This window comes from Syzygium oleosum, unplaced genomic scaffold (genome assembly GCF_021117445.2).
Source record: "Syzygium oleosum isolate NSW1041296 unplaced genomic scaffold, Sole_v2.1 Sole_v2.37, whole genome shotgun sequence".
NCBI classification, from domain to species: domain Eukaryota; kingdom Viridiplantae; phylum Streptophyta; class Magnoliopsida; order Myrtales; family Myrtaceae; genus Syzygium; species Syzygium oleosum.
Window position 1 is genome coordinate 2,093,471 of NW_026607521.1, and position 17,669 is coordinate 2,111,139.

A 17,669-nucleotide genomic window follows, 5' to 3' on the forward strand; every position below is an offset into this window, starting at 1 on the left:
TTCTCATTATTCCATGCACCAAGCTGACGTGAGCTGATTGCATGGGTGCCGATTGATTTGATGATACTCACGTGTGACTCATATAATGTGATGGCTTGCATGAACCTAGTGCACATGCTGCCCACTAGGTTTAAAAGAACCCGTCCCTATGAAGATGAAGGAACATTGCACAAGAGACATGTGCGCATGATTGTGGCATCGAAACTGATTTAAGGAGATGATTTATAAAACGACCTAGGCATGATTAAGCACCCAACAAGCACCCATTGAATTTTAGTTTAGGATGACAAATTGTTGTTATCTTTAGTTTCCTTTGTTGCCGGTTCATATACCAATCCTTGCACATTTCTTTTGCTTCAGTGTTTTCTTGCTATTGAGAGTATGCAACAAAAGCTAGATACCTTTCGCTTGGGGAGATTGCCAAGAGGGAGCCCCAGTCTAAGCCGATCAACATATCCAATGGGATCCACTTTCTCTCAAAAGCTTAAACCAATGAATTATGGGTCAATTTGGATATATTAACTGCTTCATATCATATCAATTCTCCGATATGAGACTTCTTTAATACAACTCACACGTGCATTTCAACAATCGTCAAATGTTAGGATTAAATGCACAAACACAACGAAATATAGAGTAAATGCGAGAAAGAGAAATCGAGATACAAGGTTTATCCTGTTTTGCCTTTAAACTAGGGTTACATCCAGCAGACGATTCTACTATAGTTAGCATCCCTGATCTCTTTATTACAACACTCAATTACAAGAGAGAGAGATTGTATATAGGAGCGAGAGGTGCAAATTATAGTGGAATCATCTGGTAGATGTAATCCTAGTTTAAGGGTGAATCAGGATAAATCTTGTGCATCGATTTCTTTTTTTGTTTTATCTTTACTCTCTATTTCATTATATTTGTGCGCCTAATCCTAACGTTTGCTATCAGGGCCGATGATTGATTGGTGGCCCACTCTCAATGTGTATTGGTATTTGGTGAATATCTCAAAAGAGGAATCTACTAACCAATGTGGTTTTCGAGCGGTGGGCGTTGTAGTGGTGTTGCAATAGCTTTCATGGTTCGATTTGGAGAAAGAGACCAAGGATAAAGGTGGCCGTTGATTGAGATTCAAATTGAGATGTGTTGGTGCAGATAGATACTTAAATTAAAGGAGAGCAGACCTATGGAGATATGTTGGTGCAGATGAATACTTAAATTAAGTGGAAGCAGATCTAACACCAAGCTCACACGTGAAAAGGAGATTATTGAGATACACATGTGATTTATGTTAGAGAAGTCCCACGTCGGAGAACTAGTATGGTTTGGGGCAGTTAATATATCTAAGTTGGCCCATAACTCAGTAGTATAAATTTTTGAGTAAATATGGGTCCAACTAGATATGTTGACGGGCATGGACTTGGACTCCATCTTAACAGTCTCCCCGGACCAAGGTATCGGGCTTCTGCTACGTGCTCCCAAAACTGGCCGGATTCCTTCTGATTGGCCCGACCCGTGTTTGCTCAGCTCTCCCATGCGCCTCCTCCGAACCCATAGCGCCTTCATTATAAGCCACTTCTCCTGAACTCCTCATTCCTTTTCGCTCCTCGAGCATGACATGGAAGAATGCTCTCTCGTTCATGTTCTTCAATGGTAATGGTCCTGTGCTCACCCATCTTGATGAACCAATAAAAGCAAAAGCAGGCATCTTCGTCAATCCCATATTTTTAGCTCCGACATCATATCAACACATAACAGTCGTAACCCGAACATACCTGAGTTTTCAGGACGGCATATAGCGGTAGTGTGCTGTTATTACAGCGGAACAGGACAAATGCTCTATCCAGAACGCTTGAACAGATAAGTGCTGGGCCTCAAAGATTGGTCCTGTATAAGAATAAGGATCGAATAGATACAAATCACGCTCACCCTATCACAAGTCCCGCGACAATAGAACTGACCTTTCCCATGGTGGAAAGAGCCGAAATTATACTGGAACTGGAGCTCGACGGGGAGCATTAGTTTGGCATGCAAGTGTTAAGGGGACAACTCTGCAATAGAAAAGTTTATCGCGTGCCGGTTTATACTCACCAATACAAATAAGGAGGAGGCCTGTTCAAAAGAGGATTGGAAGAGTGCGATGCGAATCGAGCGGAGGATGAGCCGAGCCCCATGGAACCAAAAGTCTTCATCTGAGGGGTCAATCATCAAGTCCCTGGCGGCGGCCCCATGCGTCCGAGCAACCTCTTTTACCAGCTGTGCCGTTACACGTTCCGGTTTGGTGCCAACAGCGAGCAAAAGCTGCATAAGAGCAAGATTCATGTTTTTTTCAACCAGATTTCTTTTGGACTCTAGCGTGGGGAACCGACCAATTCCTGCTGAAGTGCTAACTTTATTCCCATAGAAGCATTTAAAAGAACCAAAAAAACTCCTTATGTAGCTATGATAATCATCCTAAAATGTCTCTTTGGCAGTTGAATTTCATTCGGTACCGGAGCAATCTCCACTTTGCAGCAATTTAGTTACACCAAAATTGGCTATCATCTAAATCACGGATTCAATGTCGTGTTAGCAAGTACAAGTCCCGTTCCTCTCTTATAGATTTATCTAACGATAGTGTAATCATCATCTGAGAAGCTTAACTCGGCTTTGCAATCTGCTCTGTGCTCCACTGATTCGAGCGGTCCAAGATAAAACAGAGATGGCATAAACATATGATGCCTGAAACTTTGCAAACTTAAGAAAGCTTGAGGATCTTTATGGCTACTTACGATCAATGGCACAAACGACAACCGAAACTACGCATTAGACCCTGCAAGAAGTACCCAAGAACAGGTCAATAGTTGTAATCGTTAACTGACTCTGAACAGAACAGGGGTTCATACAGAATACTAGTGATTTAAGTCATTATGGATTCTTCAACTTCTAATGCTGAATCACTAGGGAAGTTTCGAAAGACATGACTTTGCGTGGGATGTGCATTCAGGTTTTGGAATGGACTCGCTTGTGAATGCATCTTCAAATGCTTCGGATAATTGCGAGATTCATTCTGATATACGCGTCTTTGATGTCTCTAACCAATAATTTGCTAGAACTCCAGCTGAAACACTGCCGGTTTCCGCCGTTTCATTGCTGGCTTCAGGTAGCAAACTAGGAAATTAACTTTCTGTTTATGTTCACTAAGTGAGATAAAACAATCTTTATCCCCTACCTACAAGAAGAGTAGTCTTTTGATGAGGTAAGAAGGGCATCTTAAGAACAGAAGATCCGAGTTGCCAATGGTATCTTTTTTTTTTCTGGACAATAACAGACTTGCAATCTTCAAGCTTGTACTATTCATCCTTTCGGATCTTAGCAGCCTCCCGCCGCCTCCATTGCCATATCTAAGAGCGCATTTATGTAGTCAAATGTATGACATTGCAGTATTAATCCTATAAGAATTTTGGGAAATTAGGAGGCCGAATCTTGCCAAATGAAGCAACAGTAAAGCCGTGCCTTTGTTTCTACACAGAGAATCGCGGAAACAGAGACAATTACGTGGACTGCCTAGAGCACAAAGATGAAAATGTGTAGATGCTGTAATGCCGTAAATGATAACAATGGCACCTTCCCCCGAAAAAGGAAAGGATAAAACACAAAAAGCCACAGCAATTCAAGATACCGGCACGACCGAAAGTCCTAAACTATATGTTCAGAACGCATTCAGATCATAAAACCTTTTAATCGCTTTTGTGTCTCTGCTAAAATAGTTTTCCAATGCACGATAGACCATTTGAACACAATAATCGGTTGCAAGATAGGCTTCGACGAGAAGACAGCGTCATCCTCCGCCAGTTCCACTGCAAGAATTGTCCTACTTCCTGCAAGGAAGCAACCTGTCAGCAAGCGCTGGCAACTTGCAAATCTTCCCAATTCCTGTTTGGAACACCGCCAGGAGCAGCAATATGAAACCCAGTAGCATCAAACCTCCAAGCCACTGCAATACATTCATGCCCAGAACTCTGAAAACGCAATGTGTCATTTTGTGCCGCGTTAGTACATAGGTCATTTTCTTTACTTTTCCTGTCTGCTCTCACCTTCTTTGATCTTTTGCAAGGCATCAAGGAGACGCTTCTGCTGTTTCTCGGAGTTTCTGCGATATTTGACAAACTGCAGAGTCACTTACTTTACCATGAACAATGTCTTTCGAGAGAGTACAGCACAACGTTGGATATGTCAAGGAACAAAATGCAATTAGCTGCCTCGCCGGCCCAATGAAGGGACCTTTCACAAGGAAAGAGATCACCTCTATGATGCAACAAACTACAGCCACCACCCGTGTCGGCGTGAACTCTAACGTTGTCCCCTCGACTCTTGCCTCCGCCATCCTCTCTCTTGTGGCAACTCAGCATGTGCAAACTCCTCGATTCTTAACTGATGATGAAGTTGGATTTTGAGACAAGATGGAATATGAAGAAGTGGCAAGTTGGCGTCCCACGTTGACAGAAAGTAATCTCTTATTGCCTTGGAGTCATTTGCTTGATCGATATGGGCGAAAGGATGTTCGTACTCGGTAGATAACATCCTCAGCTCCATTTTATTCTGCTCTAATCTTGCACGTTTTAGGAATTCCCACTAACAAGACCCACTTAAAGAACAAACATTTCTCATATAATTGATAAACTGTTATTGATTTTGTCCACTACATCATTCATATACCGACCCTATCCATATCTTTTCCAGGCAAACATTTTTGGAGTGGACCTCATGCGACATGCGTGCGTCATGAATGTATTTTGACCGTTTGATTTTGGTGGGCCTGAGTCTGAAACGGTTGAATCCTACAGTGTTGATTGGTCCGGATTTATATAGACGGATGTTCCCGGTCCATCCGGTAGTTCCTTAATGTTCTAGTCTTTTGCAATTCTATGATCCCCATGCCTATTGTCCTAAATCGCAAATTCTTCCTACAAGTAGTATTTTGATTTTGCAAAGGGTCAATCGCAATTTCACACCAAAGTACATGCAGAGCTTGCTGAGAAAAGGAAGAAAATACAATGTTAAAGAAAGACATTATTCATCTGAACAAAACCTGAAGTCAATGAAGGAATAATTCTATGCTCCCTCTTGAGACTTAAACAAATAAAGTCCGTTGCCTCGATTCGAAAATTAGGTTTTTCTTATTAAGTTTTAGCTTAGCTCATTCCAAAATTCACGCAATTCAATCAATCAATGAGGTAGATGATAATTATCGCTAGGAATTACTATATACATAGCAAGTTCTAGGTATAGTTAGTAGACCGCATGTCTAAAAATTGATTTACAACTTGATGCAATGAGTCCATGACTTCTCATTGGTTGTTTAATATGATTCACATCTTTGAATGTCCTCTTATAACTTGTGACATAATTTAATAAATCAACTTGGTATAACAATTTTGGTATGGTTATACTGTTGTTGTTCATAGCTGTGGTTCTAGAGTACATTGTACCACTTTTGGGAAGTGGTTACTAGCAACTCCACGTGGAATTCGAAGATATCGAATCTCCTTTTTTTTTTGTGACATTCTGAATTTCGGCCATAGTTGGGATTTATAAAACGTGTAATTCGTCAGTGTGCTTATAGTAAAATCTCGCCCGGGAACTGATCACTCCCGGTTATTGTTTTTAAATTTGAGATTTCGCTAGAATCGCATTCGATCGAATTTTACCGTTATTTAGAGCCCAAACTTTGGTGTCGAATTTCTGGGAGTTCCGGGACGAATTTAATTGGACGGTGTCGATATTATTGTGGCCAGCCTCGAGATTACCCGGGATATGTGAAAAATAGATTTTTGATCGGGTGCGAATTTAGACTAATAGACCTCTCTCGTAGTGTGTTTTGAGTTATTTTCTTTTGCCCCTTTTTCTTATATTATTAATTAGGATTTTCGTGGACCGTTAGATTATTTTCGAGTTCGAACTGTGACCATTGGATCGCGATAATCACCTTTGACTTTCTCTCTCTCCCTCCCTCTTTCTTTCTCTCTCTCCTCTGTCTCTGCCGCGCACGTTAGCCCCCCATGCACGTGTCCCTTCACGGGCATTTTTCCCCCTCCTGTCAGACCTTCTCTCTCTCCTCTCTCTCTTCTTCTCCTTTCTCTCTCCTTTCTTCTTCTTCTTCCTTCTTCCTCCCGCAACTGCTTCTGCTCCTGCTTCTGCTCGCCCCAGCCGACGCCGACCGAGCTCGCCTCCAGCCACGTCGCCGTCGCGGCCGTCGCCTGACCGCCGTCGCGCCGTCCGCCAGCCACCACCCTGACCGGCTGTCCTCTCTCTCTCCTCTGCGCGAGCAGCAGCTCGCCGCTGCGTTCGCCGCGGCCGAGCTCCGCCAGCCGCCGGCCAGCTCGTCCGGCCGCTCGCCTAGCACCGTCGCCCAGCCAGTCGCCGCCGGTTCGCCCCTCTCCCTCAGCCCCGATCTCTCTCTCTCTCTCTCCGGCTCACCTTTCCTTCCCCTCCAGCTCGTCACCGCTGCGTCGCCGTCGCCGCCGCAGCCCCGGCCGGCCAGCCAGCCAGCCCCGCCGGCTAGCCCCGGGCCGTGGCCGAGCAGCCCAGGCCAGCCCAGGCCGTGGCCGAGCTCGCCTAGGCCACCGCCCGGCGCCTCGGCCGTCCAACCAGGCGCCTCGGCCGTCCGGCTCGCCCGTGCGCCCCGGGCACGCCGTTCGGCCACCGCGCCCGCGCGCCAGGCACGCCGATCGGCCACCGTGCCCGTGTTGGCCGGCCAGCGCGCCCGTTGGCCCGCGCCCGCGCCTAGTTCGGCACTGTTCACCCGGGCCATTTTAGGCCCGAGCCGATTTTCTCCGGGCCAAAACCAAGTAAGTGACCTCCTAATCCTTATTTAGGACTATGGGTATTTTTAGACTTGTTTAGGACGTGATTAGTACCGGTTTAGTGGCTAAACGTGGATTAGGGTCAATATTCGTATGTGCGTATTTGTTAAATTAAATTGTGATAATTGTGGGGCTTAATTAGTGGCTAATTATGGTGGGTTAAATATCCGTATTGTCGTGGCGTGTGTGGGGAAAATTGACGTGTGATTGTGGCCGGCTTGAATGTCGGATCGTGAGATTGTGATTTGGAATTGGGACGATTGTGGGTGCATATTTGTGGCTATTGTTGGTGAGTCAATGATTGGCTTATCGTGGCGGTTGTGAGTGGAATTGATAGCTGATTGTGACCGACTTGAAGGTTAGGTTGGTGGAATATTGTGGTGAGCATGCCTTGAGTTTGATTGGTACGACTTGTGAGAATTGCGAATTGTGTTGTGGTGCATGTGCATGAGAAAAGCCCGGATTGATCGGAGGGCTGCCAACCTGAGGCGTAGTTACGCGGGTGTGGCGAGAAAGGCATGACCGGACCTGAGGCGTAGGTTACGCGGGTCATTGGAAGGGGAAAAATGTCCTGAGGCGTGGTTACGCGGGACCGAGCCCGGCTTGATCTGAGGGCTGAGCCTGAGGCGCAGTGGCGCGGGCTGTGAGATTGGGCCTGAGACGCAGTGGCGCGGGCAGTGTGAAAGGACCTGGGAGGTCGTGGAAAGTTGTTCAGCCACGCATGCGAGTTAAGTGTGATTGAATTGATTGAACTGATTGGACTTGCTGATTGAATGTGTGATTGAATTGGTTGGATTGATTGAGTGTTAGTGTGGTTGGTGCTTGAGTATTATTATGCTATTAATATTGCATTATCACGTTTAACTAACGTGCATAGCATGCGTTTGATGGCGAGGTAAGTACAATGACGTGAATTCTCTGTGTTGAGGGTTAGATTGCTTGTACGACTTGTCTGGATACGCATTGGCCTACGTGGGGTTTAGGGTGTTGCTTATTGAGACTCGTTCTCACGGTTATTGTATAACCACTTTCAGATCCGCGACCGTGATCGATTCGGAGAGGCCGCCAGAGTACCACAGGGATTGAAGGATAGATCAAATTTACCCTGTTTTTTGAGTACCTTTTTGTAGAGGAGATAAGATTATCAACCACCGCCCCTTTTTGAAAATTGTGGTTTGAAATTGGTAGCATTGGGTTATCGTTTTGTAATAGTGACTGCTTTATGATGTTATGCAATTATTGTTTCGTGCTATCCTTTTGTCATCAGGTTAGTTGTCTGGGTTGTTTTATTTCGCTTCCGCTTGCGTAGTTCGTTTAGGTCGGCGACGCGTCCTGGGACGTCGTGTTCAATACGATCGTTGAAGGGGTGTCGCGAGCCATTGGGGTTCGGGGCGTGACATTTTTAGTCTTTTTTTTTTGTCGAATCTTTTTTAGTCATTAACTAGTAGTTTGGTAATAGTGAATATAAATAGTAAAAGTTAACGCTTTCTAAATTTAAGTAAAAGTTAGAAAGCGTTAAAGTAAAAGTTACCGACCAAAAAAAAAATTTTAAGTAAAAGTTGAAAAAGTAAACCATTTTGTCTTAATAAACGTAATAGTTAATGGTTTCTAAGTAAACACCGTTAACTATTTTTTTTAATGTTATTTAACTTTTTGTCGATCAATTTGTATTTTTTATAAGTCAAGATATATAATTAAGCAATTACATATTTTGCAACATATATAATTAATTCCTACGGACCTCTAAATATATTGCATGAGTCCATTATATTTTCCTACGAGCAAAAATGTGGAATAGTTAAGCTTTTTTTTTAAAATCTAATTAATGTAAAATATAATGGTTTCCAAGTAATGTGAAGGGAAGGGAAGGGGAGGGAGTACGGTGAAGACGTGGTTCAACAAAAAACTCCATTCTACTCAGCTTTTTTTATTATTTTTAATAAGCGTTATTATCTAATTAATGTAAAAGACAATGTATTCTAAGTAATGTGAAGGAAAGTGAAAGGAGATAGAGCTTTGTGATGATGTGGCTCAACCATAAACCTCCATTCTACTCAACTTTCTTATTATTTACAGATAGGCCAAACCTTAGAAAACCTATGTATGCGACAGTTTGGTAATCTTAATGAAATTCTGGTTCTGATCTACACTTTTGCGGCGACACCAACCAAGCCCTCAAGGGTTCATCCTTATTCACGGCTTCATCAAGCGTCCGGCGATCGATTCCAGGACTATCGCCCCATGTGAAACCCTAATAAATGACAATGGTAATTCAAAGTTGGACGACTTGACAGAAGAAGATGAAGATGAATCATGGTCTCATCGTTGGCTTAGTACCACGGAAGGAAAGAAAAGGAGCCGAACTTATACGACTAAACCAATCGCTGCTCTCCTGGTTTTAATGTACATGCAGGCTTGGTTCCATCTTGTGCTTCAATGTCTGCTTCCATCTCTGACTCAGTTTCACCAGCTTTTGTCTGCTCATTTGCCGCTAGTCCCTCTCTTGAACCCGCTTGGGTTGATTCATTACTATATGCAACCTTCCCTGAATCTCTCTCAATCCAGTCCCAAATCCAAGTCACAACCTTCATTTCTCTCTCTTTTTTCGAGTGATCGTGCTTCTGACTCATCTTTGTAATTCATCAAGACGCAAACAAAAGAAAATATTGCACCTTCAGTCCCGTATTTGAACCCAATTAAAGAGAACACATAGGTGACTCGCACATATGTCATTGTCAGTTGCAGTAACTCAACTTATTTACCTGTGATTTCATAATGGCATATAGTGGCAGTGTCCTATAGCTGCACACGAACTGGACGAACAATCTAAACAACACAATTGGACCAGTTAGCGATTATAGGTCTTTGATTGTCGATCTTATATGATGTACAGATTGAAGAGATGAGTATCATTCTTACCCTATGACAAGTCTCGGGATGACATAGCCAACCTCTCCCATAATGCATGAGTTAAAATCATATTCGAACTGTAAGGAAAGATGCAGGCATTAGTCCTCTTTTCGCACGTGTGTTAGGAACTGATTTTCACGTAACCAATACAAACAGAAGTTTGAGAAATAAATGCTCACCAATATAAAGAAGAAAAAAGCAAGTTCGAAAGAGTTTTGGAATAGCATGATGTGAATCAAGTCAAGGATGAGGTGCGGCTTATGGAACCAGAAATCGTCATCTGAAAACTCAACAGCGGTAACTGTCGATATCGATGCCCCTGCACTTGAATCATACTTCTCGGTGATCCTTTTTGTTTTCTGTGTTACTACGTGCTCCAATTTTGCGCCGACAACTAGCAGAAGCTGCGAAAAGGAAAGAAAGAAACATATTGTTTCCACCAAATAAGTCTCGACATGATCTTGAACGGATCCCTCGATGAGCAAAATGCTGTCTTTGAGTACAAGCAAAAGGGTTACATGGTTTAATTCTTATGTATGTCTTGATTATAATTTGTTATTAGGACAAGCCCGTGTCAATCCTCCTCCTCCTACTAATTAATAGCTATCCTTATATCAATATTTGTTCTTGATGGACAAGCCAATGAAATTGCATTTACGTCATATTCCGCCATAGTTTGACCGTCGACCCAAGATAGGGTAGAGATTGAATAATATTACATATAACCTTTACTTTTGCAAAACGCAACAACTTAAAAAGGACGACTTTTCACCCCTACACTCACAGTCAATGGAAGGAAAGAGATCCAAAAGTAGGTGTTCCATCCTGCAATGAAAAAATATCCAAGACAGATTCATATGATGTCTTTCTTTGAAAATAATAGTATATGACACCTTAAAGGCAAACAAGGAGAGAAATGCTAGGTAAATACTGAGGCTGTTTTACAAAATTGCTCAATTAAGTGATGTGACAAACTGTTATTAGTACTCATATAAGCCACTTATTTAAATGTCCACTACCACATCACTTAAAAATCATTTTTGTAGATCGGTCTTGGTATACATAACATCGCTCAAAGAAAGAGAGATACTTGAACTTCACGTAACACTCTAATGAATTAGGAAGAGAGATACTAGAAATGTACAAAGTAACACATTTCATGCCCGAATCACTCACCAGCAACATTCAGGAGCAAGAAAAACACCACGAAGAACCACAGATGCCAACTGCATTGATAAGAACTGAGAAATCAGTATGCCTGAAGACACCCACTGAATATTTTTTGGGGATATTTTTCGTAATGAAACACTATTAATTGCAGAAGATACTAATAGTTCTTCGTGAAGGCAAACATTTCTATGAATAGAGACAAAGCAGTATCGTTCACCTGATTCCAACAACTTTGTCGAAATCCTTTTGCACGCCACGGATTATGTACTCCTGAAAATCGTCGTTGGGATTTTTCAAATTATGGGCCTGTGAAGATGGTGGAAGAAACAAGCCAATTAAATTAAAGGAGAAATAGAGAAGCACGGTCAGAATTTCCTACCTTGATGCAATTCAGGCGGATCGCAATATACTCCAACTTAGTCACGGATGGAAAAAAGTGTTTGCCAAGTATATGCTGCAGAAGAGCAGGAATTGTTCAGAGACAATCTCATCATGTCTTATCAAAAGCTTCATTCCTCGGAAAGGAGCTTTAAGGTATTGCTTTCTACACTGACTAGGGTATAGGGGAAGATGGAACAAGTTTGAGTGTGCTAGATATACTAAGCAGTTCATGGAAATGAAATCTAGTGACACCCATCAGGTCTGACGGCTCAAATGCATTTGAGTACACATACAACACACAAACAATATTTTCTCTGCTTGTCGAGTCTCGGAAATTGCAAGTACGGCATGGCATGTTTGTTTTCACATTCGCGGATATCAGCCCATCATCTGTGAGGTCTTAGTTGCGAAACCTATTCGGTGAAATATCTTATAGTCAGGTCACAAGGAAGTAAGTCCTCACAAATACCTTAATCCTGGTGCAAATGAGCGATGTGTATGCAGAGGTTCAAGGCATGCCAAAAGGAGAGGTTTAGACAGCCTCGCCTTCCGTGGAATCAGACGTCTATACAACACTATTTGCGCACACTCAAGCAATGCGGGACTAAGTCACTGCCCCCGAGGCCTCTAATTTTAATTAGCGACTTAATATATTGATGAGTTAATACACAAAAAGGAGACCTAATCCAATTATTCCCGTCATTCCTCCATTTGGTCGTTCGTCATGTTGACTTGTTAGAAGTTATGTTGATTTGTAACATTTATAGTGGTTAATTAAAAAAAATGCTACAAGACAAATTGCTAGTACTTAGCAGAGACTAGAAAGTTGATTAAGTACTTTAAAAATTGGTGATGGAGCTAGATTGCAGGCGTTGACTCTATTTGTTAATTCGTAAAGAGGTTGTAATGGGTAAATCTAATAGGTGTATTGGGTTTGACCATATGTCACTAATGTAGAAGCATTATTAGTTGACTTGTGTAGATAATACTCCAAGAAGAAAATTGGTGTAGTCCCGACATATTTTTCCTAGTGAAGATCTACCTTACGTAACTAATTTATATAAACTTTAAGAGTAAATCTTCTTAAGTAAGCGAGATATAATTTCAAACATCCATTGCAAGTTCAATCTAAGTACGGAAAGATCTTAAGGTTGTCTCTATCTCAAGCAAAGGTTGCGATTGATTGAAAGGTACTGAAAGATTTTACTCTAGGATTACTTGACAATAAAGCGTTTAAAGGGAATAGCGGAAGAGGAAAAAATATTGTATAATCTATACATCATGCGAGTCTCATAATAGTATTAAAATAATTAATGGTTGAGATGATAGTGGTCCACTAATATATAGATTATTGAATAACTTCTTGTTTTAAAAACACACAACACTTACCAACCAGCCAATTACTGCTAATCTTTTGCCTCCATCGAAAAACCGACCATCATTTTTGGCAAGCTGGATTAGCTTACTGCGACGATCTGCAACTCTCCAATATAAATACCTCATATTAGTCAAAAGATCGATCCATAAAATTGGTATATAATTCTGAAACAAACTCTCGTAGATGTATAAACGAGTGAGGCGCATTCAAAGCATTTGATAATTGTTTTCCACATTGCTTGTCGATTCAGTCCATGAATCAGTCTTTGTGCCCTCAAGATTAATTAGGAAAAAGGACAAGATTTAATAGAAAGAATGACGTACCCTCTTCGTTTATGTAACGATCGTTCTCTATGATGGATTTGTCCCACTGCCTCCAATAGTGTAACTATTATCAATAGCATGGTACGAACATCTTCAGAATTAACCCAAGATATGTATATTTTTAGCAAAACAAAAACCCAAGATATGTATATACTTTGGTTTAAGAGATAACAAAATGGAAAATATTGTGAGTCTTTATAGTCATGTACCTTTGCTTCTCCACATAGAATAATGACCACACAGACGATCACGTGAAAGGAAGCTAGCACAAATATGAAGATATGTAGATGGTGAAGTGCTGTGAGAGATAACAATGGCACCTTCCCCTGAAACATGTCGCAACAAAGATTATATATTTTGCACACTCATTGGACTATTAATTTAAGCATGTGATAGAATCATCCTTTGCTAATACACCCAGTGGATGTCTGTTTGCCAGTACTATGATGTTCGAGAGAGAGTCAACTCACCTTTTGACTGCAGTAATCAGTGGTGTCGGAGAGGAGTCGGCGTCCTCGATGTCCATCAGAAGCGATGGGATCAGTCGAGAAGTGGGCAGTGGTGGTGGAAGAAGAGTAAGCAGGCAGGTGGCAGGGAAGCCAGACGTTGGCAAGTCTCTCCGATATGCAAATCTTCCCGATTCTCGTCTGGAACACAGATAGCAGCAAGGATATGAACCCCAACAGCATCAACTCTGCCAAATTTTCAAAAAAAAAATCATCACATAAAGTTATAAAGACATTTTGATATCATATAAATTTGTCCTAGAACATTTACCTTGGACAGAACCAATGTATATTAATTCCATGTGTATGATATCACATAAAAAGATACGACCCCGTCTTGTTCTCTAGCAGTTTTAAGTGCACTCACCTTCTTTAATCTTCTGTAAGGCATTGAAGAGATACTTTCGCCTGCCCCTGCGGAGACTCCGGTGTTCCTTGTATGGCCTGGTCAAGAGCTGCGCTCAACAAGAGTCGGTCACACGGTCACCATTGATCATGAGTATCTCAGAAGGTGATGAAATCACAGTAGAAGGAAAGAAACCAAGAACGGACCTGCCCGGCGCATTGAAGAAACCTGTGAACAAGGAAAGAAATCAGCACTATCACACAACAAATTACGGCCACCACCCATGTCGACGTGAACTCTAATGTCGTCCCCCCCGTTCCTGCCTCCACCATTCTCTCTCTCTCTCTCTCTCTCTCTCTCTCTCTGCACAATACAGACGCACCTTCATAGTATATATAGAGTGATAAACAGCGTCTTCACATTCATGCATGTTCATAGATGTTTCTTATTTTTCTTTTCCAATGAACGAAGAACACGTATGAACACCTCACAACTGTTTTGTTCAAGACGAGTAGACCGATTTAAAAATAGAAGGAAATTGAGCGGTGGAAATTTGGTCTTCCAATAGGTCAAATGAACTAGTATGGTTAAACTCACGTGGTGAGGGAAAGTTCTTGTAACTTGATGTTAAGATATAAATATTGTAAACCATAAATGGTACAAAATTTAGAGAACACAATAAAATTTTGATAAACTTAGGCTCCATTTATTTCTCGAAAAACAAATGATTTGAAAAATATTTTCCTAAAAATGATCGCTTGTATAGCTTTTAATAATTAGTCAATGAGAAATGTTTTGATGATTGACAACAACTTATATTTAAATGTTCTCGTGGACAATAATTTTTTTTTCGTTCATTCATTTTTGTAAGCGATATAAGTAATTATTTTCAAAAAAATATGTCTTTCCGCGAAACAAAGGAAGCAATACTTTTTCCCACGTTGTCTATGCTCAAAATTTCGAAAATAGAAAAAAGGTATCCTTGTGGTTTATTTAGGCTTCGGTGGTCAGGAGTGTGTTGCATTAACTTGAGTTTCGGAACTTTTTCTACGGTGAACTTATAGATAAATATCGATTAGTTGACCATTTCTTGCTAAGAATTTCCTTAAGTCACGTTTTATAGCTTTTTTTATATGACCAAATTAAAATGGAAAATTAGAGTGGAAGCGGTTAGTGTGAAGAAAACATTACACAAACGGTCTTATCCACTCTCAATCTCAGGGAGAAATATTATAAAGACTCAATCTATGCAGACCAAAATGATCGTAGGCTTGTAGCCATCGAAAGTGCAGGACCTGTGATTTGCTTCACATGGATCAGAGTCTATGTTTAACTTTTCTGATTTGAAGGTTTTAATCGCCTACTCGATCAATAAACCAACAACTCAAGGATAACTAGGATCGATTGTGTGGTGGTGGATGCTAGGTTTACTCTAAAAAAACATTTACTTGCTGTCGATTTTTTCGACCTAAAGAATGACTTGCTATTGACTTTTGGTGGGACATCGAGAAGATGCATTTGAAAAAAGATGTTTGCAAGCTAGCAATTTTCTCGGCCTAAAAAATGACTTGTTACTGACTTTTGGAATCTCTGTGCCCACGTCATTTTTCAGAATCTTTTATGCAAGTGCTGATGTCAGATTTTGTCTTAAATGGACTGATTCCCAAAACAATCCCCAATTTTATGTCCAATATCAATTCTGCTCTGAACATTTTTCTGTATTTTTTTCTGTCTAAAAAAAATCTCTAACTTTCACTCTAATCTCAAATTTGCCCACACATTAAAAAGTGCTACTGAATCAAGAGATTGTTATTATTCCATACAAAATTGAGGATGTTGATGAAGACGTAAGATCTGATAATACAACTCTAATAGACCCTAAATTGATAATTTTGAAAAAATTAGTGGCGATTTTTTGGACACGTGGGTAGATTTGAGATTATAGTGAAAGTTGAAGTTTTTTTCAGACAAAAAAACGTCAGAGCAGAATTGGGACATCAGCTTGCGTGCATGCGGGGAACAAGCTTCTTAGCTGCAACATGTGAACGGTAATGTGAAAGGAGGACTTCATCTCTTCATTGACGGAATCGGAAGTCCTTGTTTTCTCTTTCCCTTGTGTGAGGGGTCATTATCCCTTCCTCCTTTCGAGATACAATGATCTTTTTTCTGGGAGAGTCCCGAGTTCGATGCTTAGCAATTTCTTTTTCTATTAGCACGAGGAATTAAAGCTTTTGACTCGACTCGGCTCAACTGTTAAAATATGTCTTGTGTAAGAAAACCCGATGCAAATTGGACGAGGAAAGGGGGCAATTTCCTAAGTGTCCAAGTTTGAACAAGATCAAGACTTGGACTTCTCTTGATTGCTGAAAAGAAAAAAGACACAGGACTTTAACTTTGGCTTACGCGTGGGGCCAAGAACAGAGGAAAGAAAACAAAGTATAGGTCTTCTTCTAGGTCGTCCTTTGTTTTCTTTGAAGTGAAGCCGCCAGGGGGTTTCCTCGGCGAGTGAAAGGCTCTGCACAGTGAAGGATCGAGGAAGTCCCTTAAGAGACGAGCCTCTTGCGAAAATCATGCCATTGAACATTAAATTTCACGGAATAAAAAATAAATCGGATATCAGATTTACGTGGTTCGATCGTAGTGATCTACGTCTACGGAAAAAGCAATACGAATTTGCATTATAAATCAAGCGATATAACGGAGATTACAACCACGCTCGAGTCACTCAAACACTCTTATTATTTCCCAAGTCCCAATTACACCTAATAATTCACGCAGTGTTTAACTCACAATTCCTCACGAAAGAATATCTCAGTCTCATGAAAGAATTAAACACAAATTCTTATCATAAGAATTTAATCGACTGCAGTACACTCGGATATCTTCAATGTGTAATTCCCTAACAAAAGCTCCTCTTTAACAATCTTCACAAATGACATCCCCTTCTTATTTATTGGCAAGAATTGGATCCAAATTAAGAAATCTTTTTTTAGGAAACCTTCTTCAAGTAGGAAACTTTTTCCAACTAGAAAACCATTCAATTTAGAAACCTATTCAAAATAGGAAACATACTTGAATTAGGAAACTTTCTTTTTTGGGCTCAAAATCGAGACATAGTTTTAACAGAGCCGCACACACAATAGAAGACAGCTGACTGGAGGACCCCTTTGAGGCACCGGAGGTAGGGATCCGAATACATGATTTTATACTTGAGCTTACATCCAAGTGAATTGTTTATTTGTAAATACTTTGGGTGTGGGTAAAATCTAGGTGTGGGAAACACTTAGACGTGTGAGCATTTGTACACTTCGATTCTTCGATTATAGTGGAGTATTTACTATTGACTTTTCCCGTGGATGTAAGTACCGACACTTGGACCGAACCAGGTAAATCTTTGATGTCCTTTATTGTTCCTTATTTATTTCTTTGGTAATTTTTGCATTGACTTAATAGCAAGACCTCGGTAAGCTTCCATGTTCATATTGCAACATAGACCTTAACTTTTTGTTGAAGCTGTCTTCTACGAGGACGCTGCAACCTCTTTCTAGTATGGACAGTAGGAGTTACTCATAATCCTTTACTAGTCCAGGGGATTCAATCCATATTTTAGTAATCGATTTAAGGAAAGAGAGCAAATAGCTCGTTCAGTGTTAAAATCAAACAAGATCGGAGTTCTAGATTTCAAGATACTTTCCATTGGGGCTGAAGCCAATTTTGAAATGAAAAAAAAAATATTGTCATGGCTGGATCATCTTGATTCGGGTTGCCTAACTGGGTGTCCATTCAAATATTGGTGGTGGGGCATGGCCTTTGTGAAGG

The 17,669-nt window shown here is 41.0% G+C and overlaps 1 protein-coding gene and 1 long non-coding RNA gene across 3 annotated transcripts; both read right to left on the bottom strand.

Annotated features, from left to right (window-relative positions):
* Nucleotides 1–1,534: 1,534 nt before the first annotated feature.
* Nucleotides 1,535–4,618, bottom strand: LOC130135801 (uncharacterized). 2 transcript variants are annotated; one of them, XR_008815034.1, is made up of 3 exons: nt 2,763–4,618; nt 1,767–2,292; nt 1,535–1,667 (listed from the first exon to the last, which is right to left on the bottom strand). It is a non-coding gene; the product is annotated as an uncharacterized LOC130135801 (long non-coding RNA). The 2 variants fall into 2 exon arrangements; XR_008815033.1 differs by having other exon boundaries at nt 1,767–1,878; nt 2,083–4,618.
* A 4,441-nt stretch (nt 4,619–9,059) lies between these two features.
* LOC115677004 (MLO-like protein 15) lies at nt 9,060–14,208 on the bottom strand. Its single transcript, XM_056305567.1, has 14 exons — nt 14,057–14,208; nt 13,872–13,959; nt 13,469–13,692; nt 13,208–13,324; nt 12,999–13,062; nt 12,687–12,772; nt 11,296–11,370; nt 11,134–11,222; nt 10,923–10,972; nt 10,531–10,571; nt 9,926–10,150; nt 9,756–9,823; nt 9,599–9,662; nt 9,060–9,466 (listed from the first exon to the last, which is right to left on the bottom strand). The coding sequence occupies exons 1-14, from the start codon at nt 14,180–14,182 to the stop codon at nt 9,209–9,211; spliced, it is 1,575 nt and encodes a 524-aa protein (XP_056161542.1). The 5' UTR covers nt 14,183–14,208; the 3' UTR covers nt 9,060–9,208.
* Nucleotides 14,209–17,669: the final 3,461 nt, after the last annotated feature.